We start from the raw sequence: 19,738 nt of genomic DNA, 5'->3' as shown, positions 1-19,738 counted from the left end.
TTAAAAAAGAAACAATTTCTATGTTGAAAAAAAAAAAAAAAACCGTTAGTTGTAATCCTTTTAAAACAGAATATACAAGCAAAATAAAACTATGCACAACATTATTATGTGATTTTAAAAAATCTAGAAAAATTTGCATTGCCACGTCATTGAAAGTGGAAATGCGAAAAAGAATTGCCAACTCTTTTGGCTATATGCGTTTATTGTCAATGAACACAAGTTTGTACACACCAACAAAAGCTTAGATATTTGTAGGGAGTATTCACAGATAATTAACAGCATTGTGTTCACTTGTTTAGCATTATCTAAAGAAAATAAAAACAATTATTGTGGCTGTAGCTGCAGCTTTAGCGTCAGTTTTCCTCAAAGTTCATGAGCAGCAGTTGTCACACTCAAGCAGACCTAATCAAGCACTCTAAGGAGTGCAAAAGCAGCCTAATTTGCATTAAATGGCATTAAAAGTGAAAGAGTTAGCATTTTATAAATTAGATATCATTGTCAATAAGAGCAGAAAATGGACAACATTTTGGTGCTAAATTTATGTCTCTGAGTTAAATATTGACACATATATATATAATAGTTTACAGTAACAGCATAAAACCTTTGCATTCTCACAATAAAGGGTTGGTATTTTTCAATTAGCTAAAACACAATTTTATTTGTACAAGTTTTAAAACAATTATTTTATAATTATACTATTTAAGTGTAACTATATGGTAAATATTTCTGTGATTTAGTTATTACCTCATTGAATCAAATCATGATAGAAAAAGTTAATTTTGTAATTATCTTCTGTACACCAGTAGCATACCTGTTTAAAATTCCCACTGCGTCTCTGCTCCCAGTCCATCATGTCGTGGAAAATGGGGATCATGACATTCCTCAGGTCAGGTTGAGGCACCAGCGTCACCTCCAGGAAAGGCCCAATCATAGCCGGGATGAAGTTCAGTTTATGTTCTCCTGGAGATGAGACGGACGTCGACACAGAGTGAAGGTTATTGCCGTGTCAGGACTAGAATGGTGACTCAACAAAAAAAAGGTTATGGATTTGATCTAAAGTATCTGGAGTTGTTGCAGTGAACTTCCAAAGCAGTCCTCTAATTAACTTAACAGCATCAGTTCACAAAATCCCATCATTAATGTGAGGTAGTGAGTCCATGGGCTTTATATCATAATGACAAATACTAAATTAAAGTGATTTCGACGATCGAACAGAGCGATAATAAAACGTTAACAAATGTGTCCATTCAAAGCAGGCTGACGTATCCAACTGGTTGCCATGGCATTAGTGGATTTTAAGGTCTATCAGAAAAATCCTTTATTTGCATCAGAGAACAATAAACAAGAACACCATTTTGCCACATTAATAAGTAAAGAGAAACACATACATAACCAGAAAAACTGCATTTTACAAAGAAAACGCGAGTGAGGAGAATGTTTTATGCTGAAAATGTCACACAAAGGGGAACAATAAAATATTGGATCGGATGAAAGTTTAATGAAATAAAATGAAATATAAATTGTATTTATTTTACAAAAGAAAAATATGAAACAAAAATATAGAGCAAGGAGAGGAACAACTACAACATATGCAGATAAAAAAGAAGATAAAGGATAAACAATAATTAATAAATACAACAAAATAATATAAAACAAAATACAATACAATACAATAAAATCCAGTAAATATAAAATATAATTAACACGCATGAGCCCTTCCTTGGCTTCCCTCCCACCAGGGGCGCTAAAGTGACCCTTCTGAAAATTTGTGTGGAAAAATGGAAATTAATTGATACGTTTAGAACTCACAAAACACCAGCACATAACAGGACTGTTCTAATATTCTAAATGTTGGAGTTCTAGTCGGACTAAAACAAAAGGACACGTTACCCACTAAATAATGGACGGAAGACAGAATAATAATAAATTTTAAAAAAACATTAAATGCAGTATAACATCCTGTATCAGGAATGAATGTAAACTACTGAAACATCTGAACCATCTTACCTAAGTTTTGCCACATACTGAAGATCTCGCAGCCCATCATCACCCTCATGTCTCCATACCTGCATGAGGTAGTGTTAGAGGTGATGCTCACTGTACATACACGCACGCACACACACACGCACACAATGTTCGCTTGTGAAAGCATCAAGACTTACTTCTCCAGTATCTTCTTCCTCTTCGAGGGGGAAAAAGACTCCAGCTGAAGACACGGCTGGTTTATAAATATCACCGAGAGGTAAAAATACGAGTCCCACACCTGAAAATTAAAGCACAAAAATTAAACTTGTATGTGTGCAAAAATACTTATCACACTCATTAACGTTAAGTTTTAAGTTGTAACAAATGACCTAATTTACTTTCTACCAATTAGATACATGCAATTTTCAAAAGCCCATTTTGCTTTTTCATTCAAACAGGCAAAGTAAATAAGTTTATCCAACAATTAAAACTGATTTTTAAAAACAATTTCAGACTCAAATGTATTCAGCAACTCACTACATTAAAATACAACAATAAAAGTATGAGCAGAAGGAATTTTAAAATTTACAAAGATCAGATATAACCAGGATGTTTCGTATAAAATATATATCAATGCAAACGTATAAAAGTTCATTAGAGGTCAAATCTGTTAAATCTTTGTTACATTTTCTTAATAATATATTATTTACATTAGATCTAGGGTTGTTTTGGTTTCCCAAGATGTAATTTAAACATTTAATCTCCCGCATGATTGGTTTTCATTACAAATCACCTTTTCCTAAATGTCATAAATCGAAGAACTAAAAAAATATTATCACATCAGAATATAAAATTACTAACTATCTTAAACAGTTTCTAAGAAACGCTGTCCTCTTTGAAGATACCTCGAACATAGTAAAGAAAAACGGAACAAGGGTAATAACGCCGGAAAAAATAATTGCGCACTTCTCATTTTCGAACTCCATCAAGGTATTGATACCCTGAAACCACACACCAAATGTGGTTATCCTATCTTAAACGGTTTCTGAGAAAAGCTGTCAGAGTAAAAAAAAAACGAAACAAGGGCAAAAAACTCCAGAAAAAAGAAATGTGCGCTTCTCATTTTCGAACTTCATCAGGGTATTGATACCATGATGCCACACACCAAATGTGGTTATCCCATCTTAAACAGTTTCTGAGACAAACGCACGGCGCTCAGATTTTTATGCCCCATCCACTTTGTGGCGGGGGATAATAATACAAAAGTTTAAGTTACTAAACCAAACAAAAGTTTAAATGTAGATTTTAATAAATTTATATTGAAAATACTATAAATATTATAAAACAATAAATGTAAATTTTTTTGATGTTATATGAATTCATACATTTCTCCACACTCACCTTGTAGTCAAACTTATCATTGAGAAAGTTTTTCCTCAGTGCATCAGAGAGATAGAGGACAGTTGTGATGATGACACTGAAAGAACAAGAGAAAAGCAAGAAGTGCAGAGGATTACTGAGTCACCTTGAAGGAAGAAGCTTCACTGTTAACAATCCACCTTGTGTTTGAATGTTAACTCAAAACAACACATAATAACCAGCAGACCTTGAATATGGAATATTGATTGTTTTGAAATTAATTGTGAGTCTGTGTGTGTCTTACTTGTTTGTAACCAGTCGCATTACAGTCCAGTCTTTGGGAAACATTTCTGGCCGTATTAGGATCCTGAAGACAGTGAAGATATGAAGAAGGAAGTCCTGAAACGCACACATTGGGTGTGTTAGCGGGGACTTGGGTTCAATTTGTTAATATTGATGAATGACTGGACTTTTAAATGATGTTATGCGGGTTTATATGAAAACTTCTCAAGTAAACGGTAAAACATTGACTAGGTTGTAAACATTGTTTTCAGTTTGCTTTAGGCTTTGCTAAAAAGGGTGTAGAATGGGATATTAGCAGAAGGGTTGGATGGACTTCTTTGAACTGATCATAAATATCATTGCCTGTATGTTTCTTCTTGTAAATGAGTTTTGAATACTGCACATGCAGCATGTGGAAGTAAAATCACACAAGGGTGCATCAGCCTCTGTCCATGGTGCTGACGTATACAACAATCACATTATGATTTCCACTAAAAAGGACACTTGGGCCAAACTTGACATACTCACAGTACTCGACATTTTCTGCAATCTACCTTGTATCCGCAAAATATAATATAGTAGATAAACAAAATGACAATAATCAACATCCCATTCTCATTTTCGAACTCCATCAAGGTACTGATACCCTGAAGCACCAAATTTGGTTATTGTATCTTAAACGGTTTCTAAGAAAAGCTGTCGCGTTTGAAGATGCCTCGAACAGAGTCCAAAAAACGTAACAAGGGCAATAACTCAAGAAAAAATAAGTGTGCACTTCTCATTTTCGAACTCCATCAAGGTATTGATACCCTGAAGCCACACACCCAATTTGGTTATCGTATCTTAAAAAGTTTCTGAGAAAAGCTGTCCCCTTTAACTCGGACGGACAGACACACGGTCCTCAATTACTTAAAAGATCTCATATAAACCTTCTTAAAATCTCTCAATCATTGAACCATTGAAAAACATCTCCTCCAAGAAATTAAAACAATAACTAAAAAACTGAAGGCTTACAGAACAGCAAATAATCATTAAATATCAATAAATACTCTTTTCAATTAAATCCACCAATATTTGGTCTCTTTTAATCACTCTCTCTCTTTTTCTCTTGTACTTCATAGTCTCTATTCTCTTTTCCTTGTGTGTGACGATTTCATCAAAACAAAGTGGCACCTTTAATGATTATGTCAAATGTGATTAAAATTACCATAGTGACATGATGCTGGCTGTAAAGACCAACTTCTTAGCTTTCAAAAACTGGTGGAATTTCTCAGATATAGAAAATGTTTGCAGAGTTACGATCATTTAAATGAAAGTGTTCCCCTAGATGCATTCAGGGTCCCTGGGAAACCCGGACATTTTCAATAATTTGTAAAGTATCCCCGGACAGCCTGGACAAGTCGTGAAAAGAGGACATGTCCACGTAAATCTGGATGTATGGTCACCCTAAACATGTGGGAGTAAAAATCATACAAGGGTGCTTCAGCCTCTGTCCATGGTGCTGAAATAAACAACAATCACATTATAGTCACGATATGAACAATAAAAGCAAAACTTGAACACTAGAACTTCCATTAAGGACCATTCCAAATGAATCCACACATCCAAACATACATGGGCAGTGCGGGTAAAGTTTCTTTCACAATGACACGATGCCAGTGGAATTCAACCCTCTATTAACTTTTCCTGGTTCTAAAGTTGCCTTTTCAGTTCTATGACCTGCAAACTAACGTACTTATGTATTTGCTGAGAGTGACCAATTTCAGTCCATGATTCTTTTTTTCCATTTCACCAAAACTCACACGCAGACAGAGACGATGGGATGGATGTGATGATCTTACCCGCAGGTCATCTTTGCTGTTGAACGCCTGCAGCAGCTGCTGGTAATGCCTGTCACTCATCTGTCGCAGGAGCGCCAGCAAACAGGTCACAAACTCTCCCTAACACACACACACACGCACACACTGATGTGATTACTGTTCCAAAATAGTAAATCTGATTCTCATTAATGTAAATGTTTTAGTGGAATAAGTCTCACCACAGCAGTAACTAAATCCAAAATCTGTAATTACTTTTTGTACATGTTCAAGTCCCAGTTATGCACAGATGGACATGTGGTGTTGTGTGAAACACATACTGTCACATCCTGGAACTGGAGTCTCATGGCAGGTCCAGCAGGCTGGGGCCGGTTGCTAATTTCCAGGATGGTTCTCAATAAAACTCCCAGCAGGCTTTGCACAATTAGCTCCACTTCCTCTGAAACCACAGGCTCCTGCACAACACAAACACACAAACACAGGTTAGGGCAACGTTTATCACAGTAGGAGCCACAGAAATGTGATTTAAAGCCCACAACATTACAATTCATGTCAGCATTTAGAATAATGATCAATCTGATTTTTAATACACGAAAAAACTAATGATTTTTGTCTGTTTTTGTTGTCATTATGTATATGTTGTTGATTTTTTTTTTTTTTTCCGTATGTTTTGTGTGTTTTAATGTTGTTTTGGGTATCATATTGATGATTTTTGTTATTATTTTCATTTTTTTTTGCGTTTTGTGTGTTTTTGTTGTTGTTTGTATATGTGTTTTAATGTTTTGGGAAACATATCGATTATTTTTGTTACTATTTTATGTTTTAAGTCTAATTTGGTTATGTAGTTATTTAGGCTTTTATTGTTATTTAGTGATTTTTTGTTGTCATTTAGTGGATTTTTTTAGCTATTTATTGGGTTTTTGTTGTTATTTAGTGATTTTGTATATGTTATTTAGTGGGTTTTTGTAGTTATTTAGTGGGTTTTTGTTCTTGTTTTGTTGGTCTGTTTTAGGAACTATTGTGTGTGTTAATTTTAGGGGCTGCACAAAACTATAGCAATGGCCACATGTTGCCCCTTTCTAGGTTAGAATGACTCATTTTCTTTGCAGAATAGCTTCGTATTAAGCCCGTTTTTGTATTTTACTGAACTACTCTGAATGCATCATTCATTGAATTTCAATGATAGGCTAAAATAAGAAATGAATGTTCTGTCTCAGTAGCTTTCTTGCATTTGCCGGCACATCCTTGAACTCTAAATGACTGCAGACATTAGGAAAGTGTGCATGAACAACCTTGTAATTTCATTTTCATCACAGTTTCAAAGTGCTGTGAAAACTAATAAGAAGTTCCCCAACCAGGCGAACATTAAAGGTCCATATAAAAGTTCATATTGGACAACGGGAAAAGGACAGTGCAACACAAAAAGAAAGGCACACAGAAAGATTAAAGTAATTTATAAAAAAGAGTGCCTTTTAAACCAGTGTGGTGTGTGTGTGTGTGTGGTGTGTGTGTGGTGTATGGGAAGGGGATGTGTGTTCTTCTCGACCCAGACGAGACAGATAGGTCTTTGGCAGAGTGATAATGAGGAAAAAATCCTCACTGGCACATTGGCTGCTACTTCTGTCACTTCTTCTTAGATATGGTGCCAGTCTCTGTGTGTGTGTGTGTGTGTGTGTGTGTGTGTGTGTGTGTGTGTGTGTGTGTGTGCAAACACACACACGTGCATGCACACAAATTAAAAAGTGCCTGGCCGCTGCTTCCACACTGCCCACTGCTAAATGAATGGCTCTCATTACTGAAGTGCACGGCTGCCAATGTCCCATTACTACGACTAATTGACCATATACACACAACAAAGCAATCTGCTATTGTTATTATGGGCTGGCTCACGTTTGGGGTTTGGACTTCCTTGGAAATTCTTTCACATTGGTTTTAGTAGTTTGTGTTTGTACGGCATCATAAGCCTCATAAACTACACATGGAGCTGAAATAACTACTTTACACGTCTCTATCAAAAGGAAAAAGGCAATTCACCCAAACTGAGTATTGATTCAAACTTTTTCTTTTGGTCAATTACTACTGGGAACGTTACTATGGCAACAATTTCAATAATGCAAAAGCAACCTCTCTCAAAAGAGACAAACGAAGTAGAAAGCTTTGAATGCATTACCGTATTTGTATAATATTAAGTATTAGATTTGTTGCTTTAAGTTCAAACAATAATGGATTGTACAGATTTTCAATTGTAGCCTATACATGTGGATACTTGGGAATATGTATAGTATACGCTCTGCTACATATGAGAAGTAATGAAATAGGAATTTATTATAAATAACGTGTGTACAGTATATGGTGTGCTGTATGTGTAAACCTCTAAAATTAATGCAAGTAGCAAAAACCCTAAATGTGCAAAAGTAAGCCTGTATTTTCTTGACATTTTGTGCATTTTTTGACTCATTTTGTGTGTTTTTTGCCACGATTTGTGTTTTTGAACTCATTTTATGCATTTTTGGGCTCATTTACTGTGTTTTTAAACTCATTTAGAGCATTTTTAGACTAATTTTGTGCATTTTTGGACTCATTTAGTTTGTTTTTGAACTCATTTAGTGTGTTTTTGCACTGATTTACTGTATTTTTTAACTCAATTTGTGCGTTTTTCAACTCATTTAGTGTGTTTTTGCACTGATTGAGTTTTTTTTTTTTAACTCATTTGTGCATTTTTTCACTCATTTAGTGTGTTTTTGAACTCTTTTTGTGCATGTTGGACTCATTTTGTGTCTGTGTTTCATGTGGCCTGCAGGCCACCAGTTGTTCATGTCTGACCTCAGCGATGCAGATTACCTAACAATACAGATATATCATATACAGTATAATATATCTAATCAAATAACAATTTGCATCTTAATGTCAAACTCACAGTAGAGTTGTTTTCCTCCTTCCTGATTAGCGTTAGCATGCTGGTGAGGATTCGGGCACACATGACCAGGTCTCTCTGCTCCTGCATGTGGACCTGGAGGATTCGGAGAACAACCGGCAACAGGATGCACCGGGATTCTGCAACACACAATTCAAATCCTTGAAGCAGTAAAAAAAAAAAAAAAAAAAAAGACTACGGCGTACGTAAATAACCTGTACATGAAGAAAGAATGGTGTTTGCTTCCACGCTCCCACTGTTTCTCTTTCAAAAAAAATGTAACTGCGTCTAATGTAATTCTAGTATATATGATTAGCATAAGTAATGTTGTTCTTGCTACGTGTAGCCTGTGGGTGCGCGCGGGTAATAAAACATTGTTACGGTAATTTGAGATATTAATGGGAACAATTTATTAGGATTCTCGTAAACTTGCTAAAGGCTACAATTTGCTAAGTTTCTCATTTAAAATTGTATTATTTGTGTGCAATTGCTGCATATATTTGTAACGTATAGGCAGTTAGTGTCTAGGCCAGTGTTTTCAACCTTGGGGTCGCCTGAAATATCTGGAAAAATAATTAGAAAATGTTCTGTTTCGATTATTATTCTTTTTCAAATTAAAACACCACAAGCAATCTCAAACAAACAGTATTCTATATTTTCACTTCCTCAAATAAAAATCCAGTTAAAGAAAATACAGTATAATAATTAAATAGTCATTAAATAATAATACAATTTTAAAATAGATTTTTGTAATTTTTTAAGATTATTATTCTTTTTCAAATTAAAACACCACACACAATCTCAAACAACTGTATTCTATACTTTCACTTCCTCAAATATAAATCTAGTGTGAAAAAATACAGTATAAACATTAAAATAATTGAATAGTTTATTAAAAAATGATAAAAAAAATTGTATTTTTTTAATTATTATTATTTTTTTAAATTAAAAACACCATCACACAATCTCAAATCATTGTATTCTATACTTTCACTCAAATATAATCTATTTAAATAAAATACATTATAAAAATGAAATAGTCATTAAATAATGATAAAAAATAAATTAAATTTTTGTCATTTTTTAAATTCTTATTCTGTTTCAAATTAAAACACCATCATACAATGTCAAATGACTGTATTCTATACTTTCACTTCTTCAAATATAATTCTACTTAAGTTTAGTTAATGAAATAATAATAAAAAACTAATGTTTTTGTAAGTTTTGTAATTATTCTTTCTCAAACAACTGTATATACTTTCACTTCCTCAAAAAAAATCTAGTAAAAAAAAAAAAAAATACAGTATAAAAATATTTCATAACACTATATCACAAACGTGATCAAAAAAGATTTTTTTTTTTTTTTTTTAAAAGTCTCTTAAGTCGCCAGAAATGTGTGATATCAAAAGGGGGTTAAGACCCAAAACCAGTGTGTGTGTGTGTGTGTGTGTGTGTGTGTGTTTACCTGGGTTAATGTAAAGCTGGTTTTCCACTGTTTTGCGATGCACTGCAGTTTGACAGTCTCCAGGGGGCAGTCGGCCTGGCCGGTGGTGGGCAGGCTGCTCAGAGTTTCACGGATGTATCCGGCCACTTCCCGAACCGTGAAAATCTTCAAGAGCTCGCTGTAAATGGCTGGAAATGTTCGTAGAAAAACGGCCTGAAGGGAGAGGGAAAGCATTCATTCACTGGTGAGACAGAATCCAAAAAGCTCCACTGAGCAGGTTGGAAATAAAAATTATTTTAGTGAATGCATTTAAACATGAATCAAAACGTGAAGAGAATATATATTTATATAAATAGTCCAACCTGGACAGAGCTGGATGCTGGGCGAGGCGTTTATTACGCACCTAAAACTAAACCTGTGTTCCCCAGACCAATCATACACAATCTTATGTTTTACTGTTTAGCAGTAAAGGACGTCGAGACGAGACGAGATTTTTAAGGAAAACTACAATGACAAAATGTGTGACTGGATCAACAGACTTTTATTTAACTTGCACATGCATTTTGAAATGTTTTATTACAAACTTCACATGGCATGATGTAAGCATGAGCTTTTATTAAACTTATTCTTCCTTAAATTGAAACTAATACTAAAATTTATAAAAGTTAAAAATAAATAAATAAACAAAATTATATATTTATTCTTTTAAGTGCAAACAATATTATGTGCAAAACCAAATCAAAGTTCTACTTTGTTAATACAGAGTCCAAATAGTGCAAACAGAGCCTGAATAAGTGTGTCATTAATGACATGTTGCAACAGCTACACAGCCATGTTCTTTCAACTGTAAATAAACTTCTTCTTCCACAAAGTGAAACTAGAACTAAAATGTCCTCCTCCTCCTCCTCCTCCTCCTCCTCCTCCTCCTCCTCCTCCTCTTCTTCTTCTTCTTCTTCTTTTCCTTCTCCTGCTTTAGGTTCTGGTAGGCATTACTGCCCCCACAGGCTACAAATAGAAGTTTGGAAAGCTCTCAAAAAAAAAAAAAAAAAAAAAAAAAAGTTGCGAGAGATTTTTAACGCAACGAGAAATCTTGTCAAGTTTAAACTCACAAAATCTCATGGCACTAGATCTCGTCACAACCCTAGTAAGCAGCTTTAATTTGATGGTCTGGTTGGATTGATTGGTAATCACTTGTATCCTTTTTTTACTTTTTATTTTCTTTGATCTGCAAAGGAAAACAACTCAAACTCTCCTCGTCTGTTTATCGCTTGGTTTTTTTTTCCGTTATGTTTTTCTATCTTGTGTTCACCCTCACCTTTACCTGATTTGACACCGATAAACTTAGAATAGCATTAGCATGAACAATATCCTCCCACAGCCATCGTTGTGTTGAAAAAAGAGATGAACGCAGGTCAGAATAATTCAGCAGAAGGATGAAGTTCAACACCAAATATGAAAAATAACTCCTAATGTTGGAGTCAAACACATGATCAGGGATAACAACATGTTCATTCATTTCCAAAGTGATGAAAAAAAAAAGTAAAACCAGGTGAAAGATGTTGACATGTTCCAACAGGTGTGCACACACAACAACACACACACACACATCTGCTTTAACAGCGTGACAGGATTAGCTTTGGTATTTAGCTTGTTTGCTCTGAAAGCGATGAAACGCAGCAGCCCCGCTGTGCGAGCCTCCCACCTGAATAAGGGAAAATCTGCCACACACGCAAACCCTCCGGCTGCATGAAATGCAATTACACCCAATTTCTCCCAAGACCACAGCCGCATTAACACGAGCCCCTCCGTGAGGTCACACACACACACACACTTGTAATATAAGGCAGTTACAGGCTTTAGGATGAGCGTTCCTCCACGTGCACTCACCTGTGTTTGTGCTACGGGGCTGATGCCTTTATTTTCCTGTGAGAGGAAGAATCTGATGGACATGAAGAGCTCGTGGATGCAGACCCTGAACTCGTCCTCGTTCTGGCCCCCCGTGGCCAGAGAGAAGAGGCGGCGAGACTGAATGATGTACTTAAAGATGTATTCACTGGCCTGGGTGAAAAAAACAACAGCGTTGTCATTTGTTGGGTGATTAAAAGGAATACAATTGGAATTTTTCCAAACCTTTTTTTGGATTGTGACCCCATTTTAAAATCACAAAATTCTGGCGATCCCAAAGACTTTTTCTTTGTTCTAGAATTCGTTTTTGATCATGTTTGTTATACTTGTTTAATTTCATTTTTTTTTTCTTCTTTTTTTTAGATGTTCTTCCTTTTTCTGATTTATATTTCTTCGTTTTCATCACTGTATTTGGTGTTATTTTAACCCTTAAAGTGTCTTTGAGTTTTTAAAAAAATGCGTTTAAATAAAACGTACTAATTTTTTAATATTATTATTATTACAATGTGTTACAAACACACATTAGCCAATATCAGTGATTTAAAAAACCAAATGTATATTACGTTATATTATATTCTTTCATTTATTATATTATATTGTATATTTTAGATTTATATTTGAGAACGTGAACATAAAATACAGTATTTTAAGATTGTGCATTGTGTTTTGATTTTGAAAAGAACTATTTAAAACAAATAATCAGTAACGTGTTTTATCAATTACTAGACATTTTAGGAGACCGCAAGGTTGAAAAACACCTCTCTATAGGATTATTTTTATTATTTAACACATTATTTTTTAATTTTTTAACACAAAAGCCTTCTTTTAATTTACTGAAAGTAATCCATCAAACTGTAAATGAGGAGTTTCTTGTGTCAAAATAATATTTCACAACAAATCTCAGCATTTCTTTCCCACATAAACAAGTGTTGCAAAACTTTCCCCAAATAAACATTGGGCCAAAGTTTGTTATTTTACATCATGCAGTATTCACATTTTATTCTGGTGCAGAATATATTCTGTGAATGATACATTAGTGTGCCACACTGAAATAGTGTGCATCTGCATCAGTCATTAGAATAATGGGATGTAGATTTCCAACGCCAGAGGCAGTGCAACCCTTGATTAAAATGACATGCAGCGCAATAGACAGAGGAGGGAAAGAAGACATGATGTAGTCACTGCTGATGGAGGGAGGGGGGGGGGAGGCAGAAGGGGCGGCACATGTTTTTTCGGGAGGATGGGTGTATGTTTGTGTGCATATACGGGGGTAATAAGATAATTGTGTTGTGGTGAAAAAATAAACGGGTGCAGAAAAACATCTGTGTAGATGCCTCACCTTGAGCACTTGCTGGATGTGATCCTGATGCTCTGCATCAACGATACGGTCCAACGTACCACTTCAACCACTTTGATCATGTCCCTAGAGAACACACACACACACACACACACACAAAATAAAGCATCACCACTAACCCACTCCTCTTTATGCGCTCACTAGATGAGGCAATGTTGCGTTATGAGATGCTACTCTGTTCACACAGTTTTTCAGGATTTATTACTTTAACATAGCAGAATAACAGCTGCAAACTAAATAAATGATAAGGCATTTAAAACTGTTAAGGATTCTTTTAGAAAGGAAAAATGTTTTTGATGTCTCCCCCTAACTCCCCCTCCCTTGACCCCCCCCACTAGGATATAACTCTGACCTCTCTTTTGATATTTTCCCCTTTATCAATAATAACATTTAGCTGACACTTTCTTAGGGGAGCTGGTGGTTACAACTAAATGATATAATAAAGTTATATTTTATTTATTGCAAGAATAAAACGTGCATAGCGGTCACAAAAAAGATTGCACTATACGTACTGTTAACTTTGACAACATTTATAAACTAGAATATTTGTATTTCCTGAAGAAAATAAAAGTGAGGATGCAGATGCTGGCCAGCGTCATTGTAATCAATGACTGACGAGTTGAACGTGCGTATGATCATTTCGAGATCTGATTTGAACAGCAAATTCCTCACTTTGGAGATATTTCTCAGATGATAAAAACAGTTTTTAGTCAGTTGATGACAGTGACCCTCCAAAGACATTGATTTATCAAAAACAACCCCAAGGTTTCTGAGACTGTTTTTCACAGATACGCCCAGAGCACCAAGGGAGTTCTTTATCAAAGGGATCTTTTTTTCCGAAGCGATGATCAGAGTTTCTGTTTTGCCAGAATTTATCTGCAGATAATTTGATGTCAACCAGTTTTTGATAGCAGATACACATTCCAGGAATTCAGATAAGAAGTGAAACTCAGAATCATTGAAAGAGCAGTACAGCTGAATATCATCTATATAGAAATGATTTTTAATCATTTTTAAACCACGGATCAAACGACCAAGAGGCATCAGGTTCAATAAAAGCAAAACAAGCCCTAGAACTACTCCACATGACAGGTCAAACACATTAGACATTACATCGTTAAAAGCAACATTAAAAGTTCTTCCATTTATATAATAGGTAAACCCCTGGAGAACAGCACCAGAAAACCCCATCTCAGATTTGAGTCGATCAACTAGTATACTGTGATCTACAGTGTCAAAGGCAGCTGTCAGATCAAGTAAAACCAAAACTGTGTAACGACCTGAGTCAGCGGCCATCATCACGTCACGAGAGACTTTCAGAAGAGCAGTTTCAGTGGAGTGGATTGGCCTAAAGCCAGATTGATATTTATCATAAAAATCATGTTGTTCCATGAATGAGGTCAGCTGCTTAGCTAGCTACCACTTTTTCCATGATTTTTTGAAATGAACGGAAGCTTAGATATGGGCCGCTAGTTTATAGACTCCCCGGGATCCAGATTAGGCTTTTTAAGAATGGGATTTATTACAGTATGTTTAAAAAATTTGGGAACCGAGCCAGAAGTGTGAGATTGATCAGTTTTACCACCCAAGGGCCGACAACATCAAAAACGTTTAAGAGGAGTGGGGTGGGAACAATGTCCACAGGGCTCGGTGAGGGTTTCATTTTTCCTACTAAATCCTGAACATCCTGTAGGCTGACAGGAGTGAAGGAAGATCATGAGCACACAGGGGCTACTGTAGTGCACAAGCTGACCACAGGAGGAGTGATACTGGCCCTGATGTCTTGTACTTTGTTTACAAAGAATTTCAAAAGATTATTGCAGTCATCCTGTGTGTGCACCGACACAAGGGACGGTGAGGGTGCAACAAGGTTTTAGGCTAGCATTAACCCAGCAATAGCATTAGCTTAGCATCCATTGAAGAATGGCTGAAGATCAAAGTTGAAGCCGTTAAATCTTAAAATGCTGAAATTCCCAATCAAAACAAATGGGGACATTTTTTTTGAACAAAAACAATTTGATAAAAGTTACAAATCACAAAAGTACAAGCACCCACTACTGGGCTGAATTTTGGACACATTTAGATATCTTAATCAAACGCTGAAGTAGTTGAAACATGGATGAAAAAAAACTGATAATAGTGAAGATGGCTCCTGCATCTTCACTATTATCCTCACTATTACACTAACAAGGACAAGAAGAAAAAAACATGTTTTTTCTACCCAAAAAAGGGAGATGGTAATTTCCTGCAGATCTGCTGAATTTACAGACAAACTAAAATTACTTTGACATGTAAACTGACATGTGCAAGTATGTAAAACCAACACCTTGCTAAGCAACAGTGAGAAAAACACCTCCTGTGTTAAAGTACATTCATGTTCAAGAGGGAATAGTAAAATAAAAAGGCGGACCCTAACAGTATGTACTTCACTGTTCAACCACCAGGAGGCACCATGAGCTTTTCAGTCACTGGTAGATGTATCACAAACACACACAGCTGCATCCCAGTCAAACCCTTCATCCTGCCTTTCTCCAGTAAGCTGTTATTAAAATACAATGCGCTGTTGAAGCTGAGGAAGTGAGATTTTATACCACAGCTGCAGCCTCGAGCTGCTTCATTGTACAAAACAAATAAATAAATAAATAAATGGAGAAACAGCGTACCTGTAAGACAGAGCCCCCGCAAAGTGGCTCTCAATGTAGGTGTCCATGACAGGCTTGAAATGCTGGAATTTGCTGTCCTGGAGGAGATTGATGATGTAGACCTGGACAATATTTGAAAAAAAGTGTGTTATATTCCTGTTTCATGTATAACATAACTGGAAAATATCAAATTGTTGATTAACTTATGCTTGGGCCAGCATTTTGTTAATTCTATGTTTAAAACTAAGGCATCTGAGCATAATTTTATGCACACAAATAAAGCATTTTTCCTCATTTTCCTAAAGAACCATAAGGTAAAATATTATTCCAGAGATTAGGACACTTATATGTCCTTTGTGTGCTTGTTTCAGTATTTCATTGATGTTATTTTTATTTCAGCAAGTTATCTGATTAGGACTGCAAGGTTGATCATTTTACAGATATTGCAAATACTTGGTTTAAAAAGAAAAATAAAGTGCAATATTTTGGCTGTTATGCTGTAAACCAAGCTTTTAACGCACATTGGGTATTTTGTTTTGTTTTTGTATTTTTCTGCGATCCTTTAAATGGACTGAGAAATGTTTTTGTGGCGTTATATTTTACTCAGGGTCTTAAAATCAAAAAGACAAGATGTGAATTTCAATGGAACATGTCAGGTGTACATTTTGGAGTGAAAAGCAATACAGTATACTGATTCTGGATCAGTTTCAAAAATCAAAAAATGACTCTTTCTTAGCAATGGCAAAATTTCAAAAAATAATTTCTCGGTTACGTAATCGACTGAATTTTATGAAATTTGACTTGGATACGTCGGGTTGGTCACTCAATTCATCCACGACTTTCATTGAGATCACATCTGCATTGCGCATATCATTGCAATTTTTTGTTCTTACATTTGGACCTACTGTTTCATTATTGATGTGGATAGAAATGTCTTCCAAGCCTTTAAAGTGTGAATGATCATGGCACCATGGTCAGGATCACTGATCTAGACAACTGTGAATATTTGGCAAACAGGATATTTCTTTTCATTAGTTCCAGCAAGATTAATTGTGTTTTCCTTTTGAATAGTATGTTCAGGTTTTGTTTATTAATAAATTACATGGAAGACAAGTGAAACTTCAAAGGAAACATCAAAGGTAATCAGCAGAGCTCCTCTGACGAAGACTGGCAGTTGACAGTCAAAACACTGTCTGAATAAACAAAACCTTAACTTAATATATCAACGTTTTCTTGTTCTCTGTACAATTACAGGTATAGAATCTATAGTACACAAAATGAGAAAATTCTTGCATTTCCCTGTTGTTACACGGGTAACTGAGTTTGTCTGTGCCCAAAGAACTTTGATCCTCTCTTCCAACTTTTAATCCAAAAAAAGTAACAAAAATCCATTTTGAGTGACTTTGCTCATTCGGCCGTTTCATCATTGATAACCTAGCAGGGAGGAGTTCAGAGAGTGTGATCGTGTCTATGGTGGAAGGACAATGAGAGAGAGATGTGTCCGTGTGATGACGAGGAGAAAAAGTACGCGAGATGGATTTCTGAATGTGCTCCATCAGTTCAGTGCAGCATGACGGGGGCTGAAATTGGCTCAGTGCTGTGAGGCGTTACACCTTTGGATCAGTCTCCAGCTGTTTGTTTTCTGTCTCAATGTTGAACACCTTACAGCTGCCCCCTGACAAACACATTCAAACATTTAAAACATGTACTTACCAGTGAATCAAACACCTTGAGACCGTATCTCTGTGAGCTTTCGTCGAGTATGCCAAAGAGAGTGTCCAGCGTGTCCTGCAGGAACTAAATCCAAAACAGGAAAGAGGTCAGCATTGTAGGATTGCAGTTTGATTGCTTTCGATTTCAGGAAATGCCTCCGCGGTCCTACTTTGACAATCTCCGAGCCATCGATCTGCTTCAGCTTGGAGAGGCTGTCGTTGATTCTTTCAGGGTGAGCTCGCCACTTCAACAGGTCCAACATATCACCTGTGGGAGAGACACAAACAACAGGAAGAGTAAATAAGCAGCAATAAGTGACAACAATTGCACACCTTCCTCTTTTTTTTCTCTCCTTTTATGAATCAAAGCCAGATTATGAGAAATAGTATATGCATCATCACATCCTTCAATTACAGCTGGAAAAACTTCACTGAATCCAAACAAATGATGACAACTTCAAGTGCAGTGGGATAAAGGAGGTAAGTAATCACTATCCTGGAGCAAAGACGGAAGCATGAATAAAACATGAGCGTCCACAGGAAAAGTCTGTCGGCTGTCTCTTTCAACTTTATTCTACCTGAAGTGCCACTGTTTTTGCAACTTTGCATGTGGATTCATATTACTGTACGTACAAGGGCCCTCATTTATCAACATTTGGGTGAAAACGTGTAGAAATCTGAGTGCACATTGTGTCGTACAACAGGAACAACGTGTGATTCATGAAACATTCGTATCAGACCAATCCCAGCGTAAAAATGATCGGGTGTTAATAAATCCAGTGGCTGAGTTCGATAGTCATTAACTTGTTACGCCCTCCAGTTTCAGAGGCCCCGCCCACTGAGATCAAACAAGAAAAGAAACTTTTCAGAAATGAAAATCGGCATCCTCACATCTGATTTAGCGCAAAACAAAAATGTGCTTTCTGAACGTGTGAAAATTGGACTTGGGAGCTAATTTAAACGCTCTGTCCAAGAGGATCAGCTACTGAGCAGGTGACGTCTGCCCCCCTGTGTGCGCTGCGAACAACTTCACAACAGAGATCCCAGAGAGACACACAGATATGACGTTTACATTGGCCTTTGTGCACACGCTTCAAGCAATAAATATCACATTAAAAGAAGTGAACAATGGAATTTGCGTGGAAGAACAGTGTACGTTTTTTAAGGTACCCTCACAAGGGGTCTCTTCAGCGAGAGGCACCTCCTGTTAGAGGAAGTGTGACTCAGAAAGGGCTGGGCACCATCACATTTTCTGGGCTTGTCCAAAAATGACTCCCTTCTGGATCCAGCTCAGGAACAGTACTTTTTGACTTTATATTTCGGGAAGAGATCAGTTCAGATGATAGGAAATGTGAATAAATATCTGTGTAATGTTCTAGTGGCGGCTGCAGAGAAATAGATACGAGAAAATGGCTTTGTGACAACATTCCCACTATTGATGACTGGATCTGTGTTGATCAAGATATACACTACCGGTCAAAAGTTTTAGAACACCACACTTTTTCCAGTTTTTTAGTCAAAATGATTCAGTTTATTGTGACATTGCACTCTGAAATAGAACAAATAAGTAATTTGAGTGAAAAAGAAATGATGGAATCCATGAATAGTACTGTTCACCTGATGCTCATGAGGGTCCGGTACCACAGTGTGTTCCAACACTGCTTTTATGCAGACTTAGGGGGTTGTGGGTAACCAAGAAAAGTTGGAACACCTATAATTCTGAAATGTACAATATTTTTCAGTTTTGGGTGAACAAATCTCTTTTTTTAACCTCTGGCTGATCAGTACTTACCTTTGTACATTTCAAGATATTCATTGGACTTGCACGACTTGAATTGCAATAAATAACTGGAAAATTAGGGTGTTCTAAAACTTTTGACCAGCAGTGTATACACAATGGAAAAACTGACTTATGCTGCAAGATTGGAACATGAAAAAATTGAAAAGTTTTGGAGACCATGGAAAAGGTTTATATCAACACTGTAACTAGTTTTAAGATGTGGATGCACCAACGTATCCTTCAACCATTGAAGAACTGGAACAATGTTGTTAACTTTGTGTTTGCTTATTTACTTTGTTATTGTTTAACTATTTGTACTATCCGTTCCCAATCAAAATTTTAAACAAAAAAAAAAAAAAAAAAAGGGAACAATCAAAAGCCTTAAAAATGACTAAATTATTATGATTATTATGCCTTCAGCCAATATTACCTATAATTCAGAACTGAACATACGAACGGTTATAAATGAGGGCCATGATGTTCCCATCAGGAAAATTAACACCTATTCATAGTTAGCGTTATCAGAAAGAATCACAGGTGTAAAGTCTCAGCACATAGACT

At 36.1% G+C, this 19,738-nt stretch overlaps 1 protein-coding gene across 1 annotated transcript in view; it reads right to left on the bottom strand.

The window, feature by feature from the left end:
* dock4b (dedicator of cytokinesis 4b) overlaps positions 1 to 19,738 on the bottom strand; it is a 212,757-nt gene that overhangs the window by 76,626 nt on the left and 116,393 nt on the right. Inside the window, 17 exon segments of the mRNA XM_028448884.1 lie at positions 812 to 960; positions 2,008 to 2,066; positions 2,163 to 2,263; positions 3,367 to 3,442; positions 3,629 to 3,723; positions 5,448 to 5,546; positions 5,744 to 5,878; positions 8,341 to 8,477; positions 9,803 to 9,838; positions 9,841 to 9,994; positions 11,669 to 11,839; positions 13,026 to 13,076; positions 13,078 to 13,092; positions 13,094 to 13,109; positions 15,707 to 15,807; positions 17,399 to 17,482; positions 17,568 to 17,665. Of these exon segments, the coding sequence (XP_028304685.1) occupies positions 812 to 960; positions 2,008 to 2,066; positions 2,163 to 2,263; positions 3,367 to 3,442; positions 3,629 to 3,723; positions 5,448 to 5,546; positions 5,744 to 5,878; positions 8,341 to 8,477; positions 9,803 to 9,838; positions 9,841 to 9,994; positions 11,669 to 11,839; positions 13,026 to 13,076; positions 13,078 to 13,092; positions 13,094 to 13,109; positions 15,707 to 15,807; positions 17,399 to 17,482; positions 17,568 to 17,665 (1,577 nt within the window).

Source organism: Gouania willdenowi, chromosome 6, assembly GCF_900634775.1.
Source record: "Gouania willdenowi chromosome 6, fGouWil2.1, whole genome shotgun sequence".
NCBI lineage: Eukaryota > Metazoa > Chordata > Actinopteri > Blenniiformes > Gobiesocidae > Gouania > Gouania willdenowi.
The sequence above is the reverse complement of the archived record's forward strand: the minus strand, read 5'-3'. Positions and strand labels throughout refer to the sequence as shown.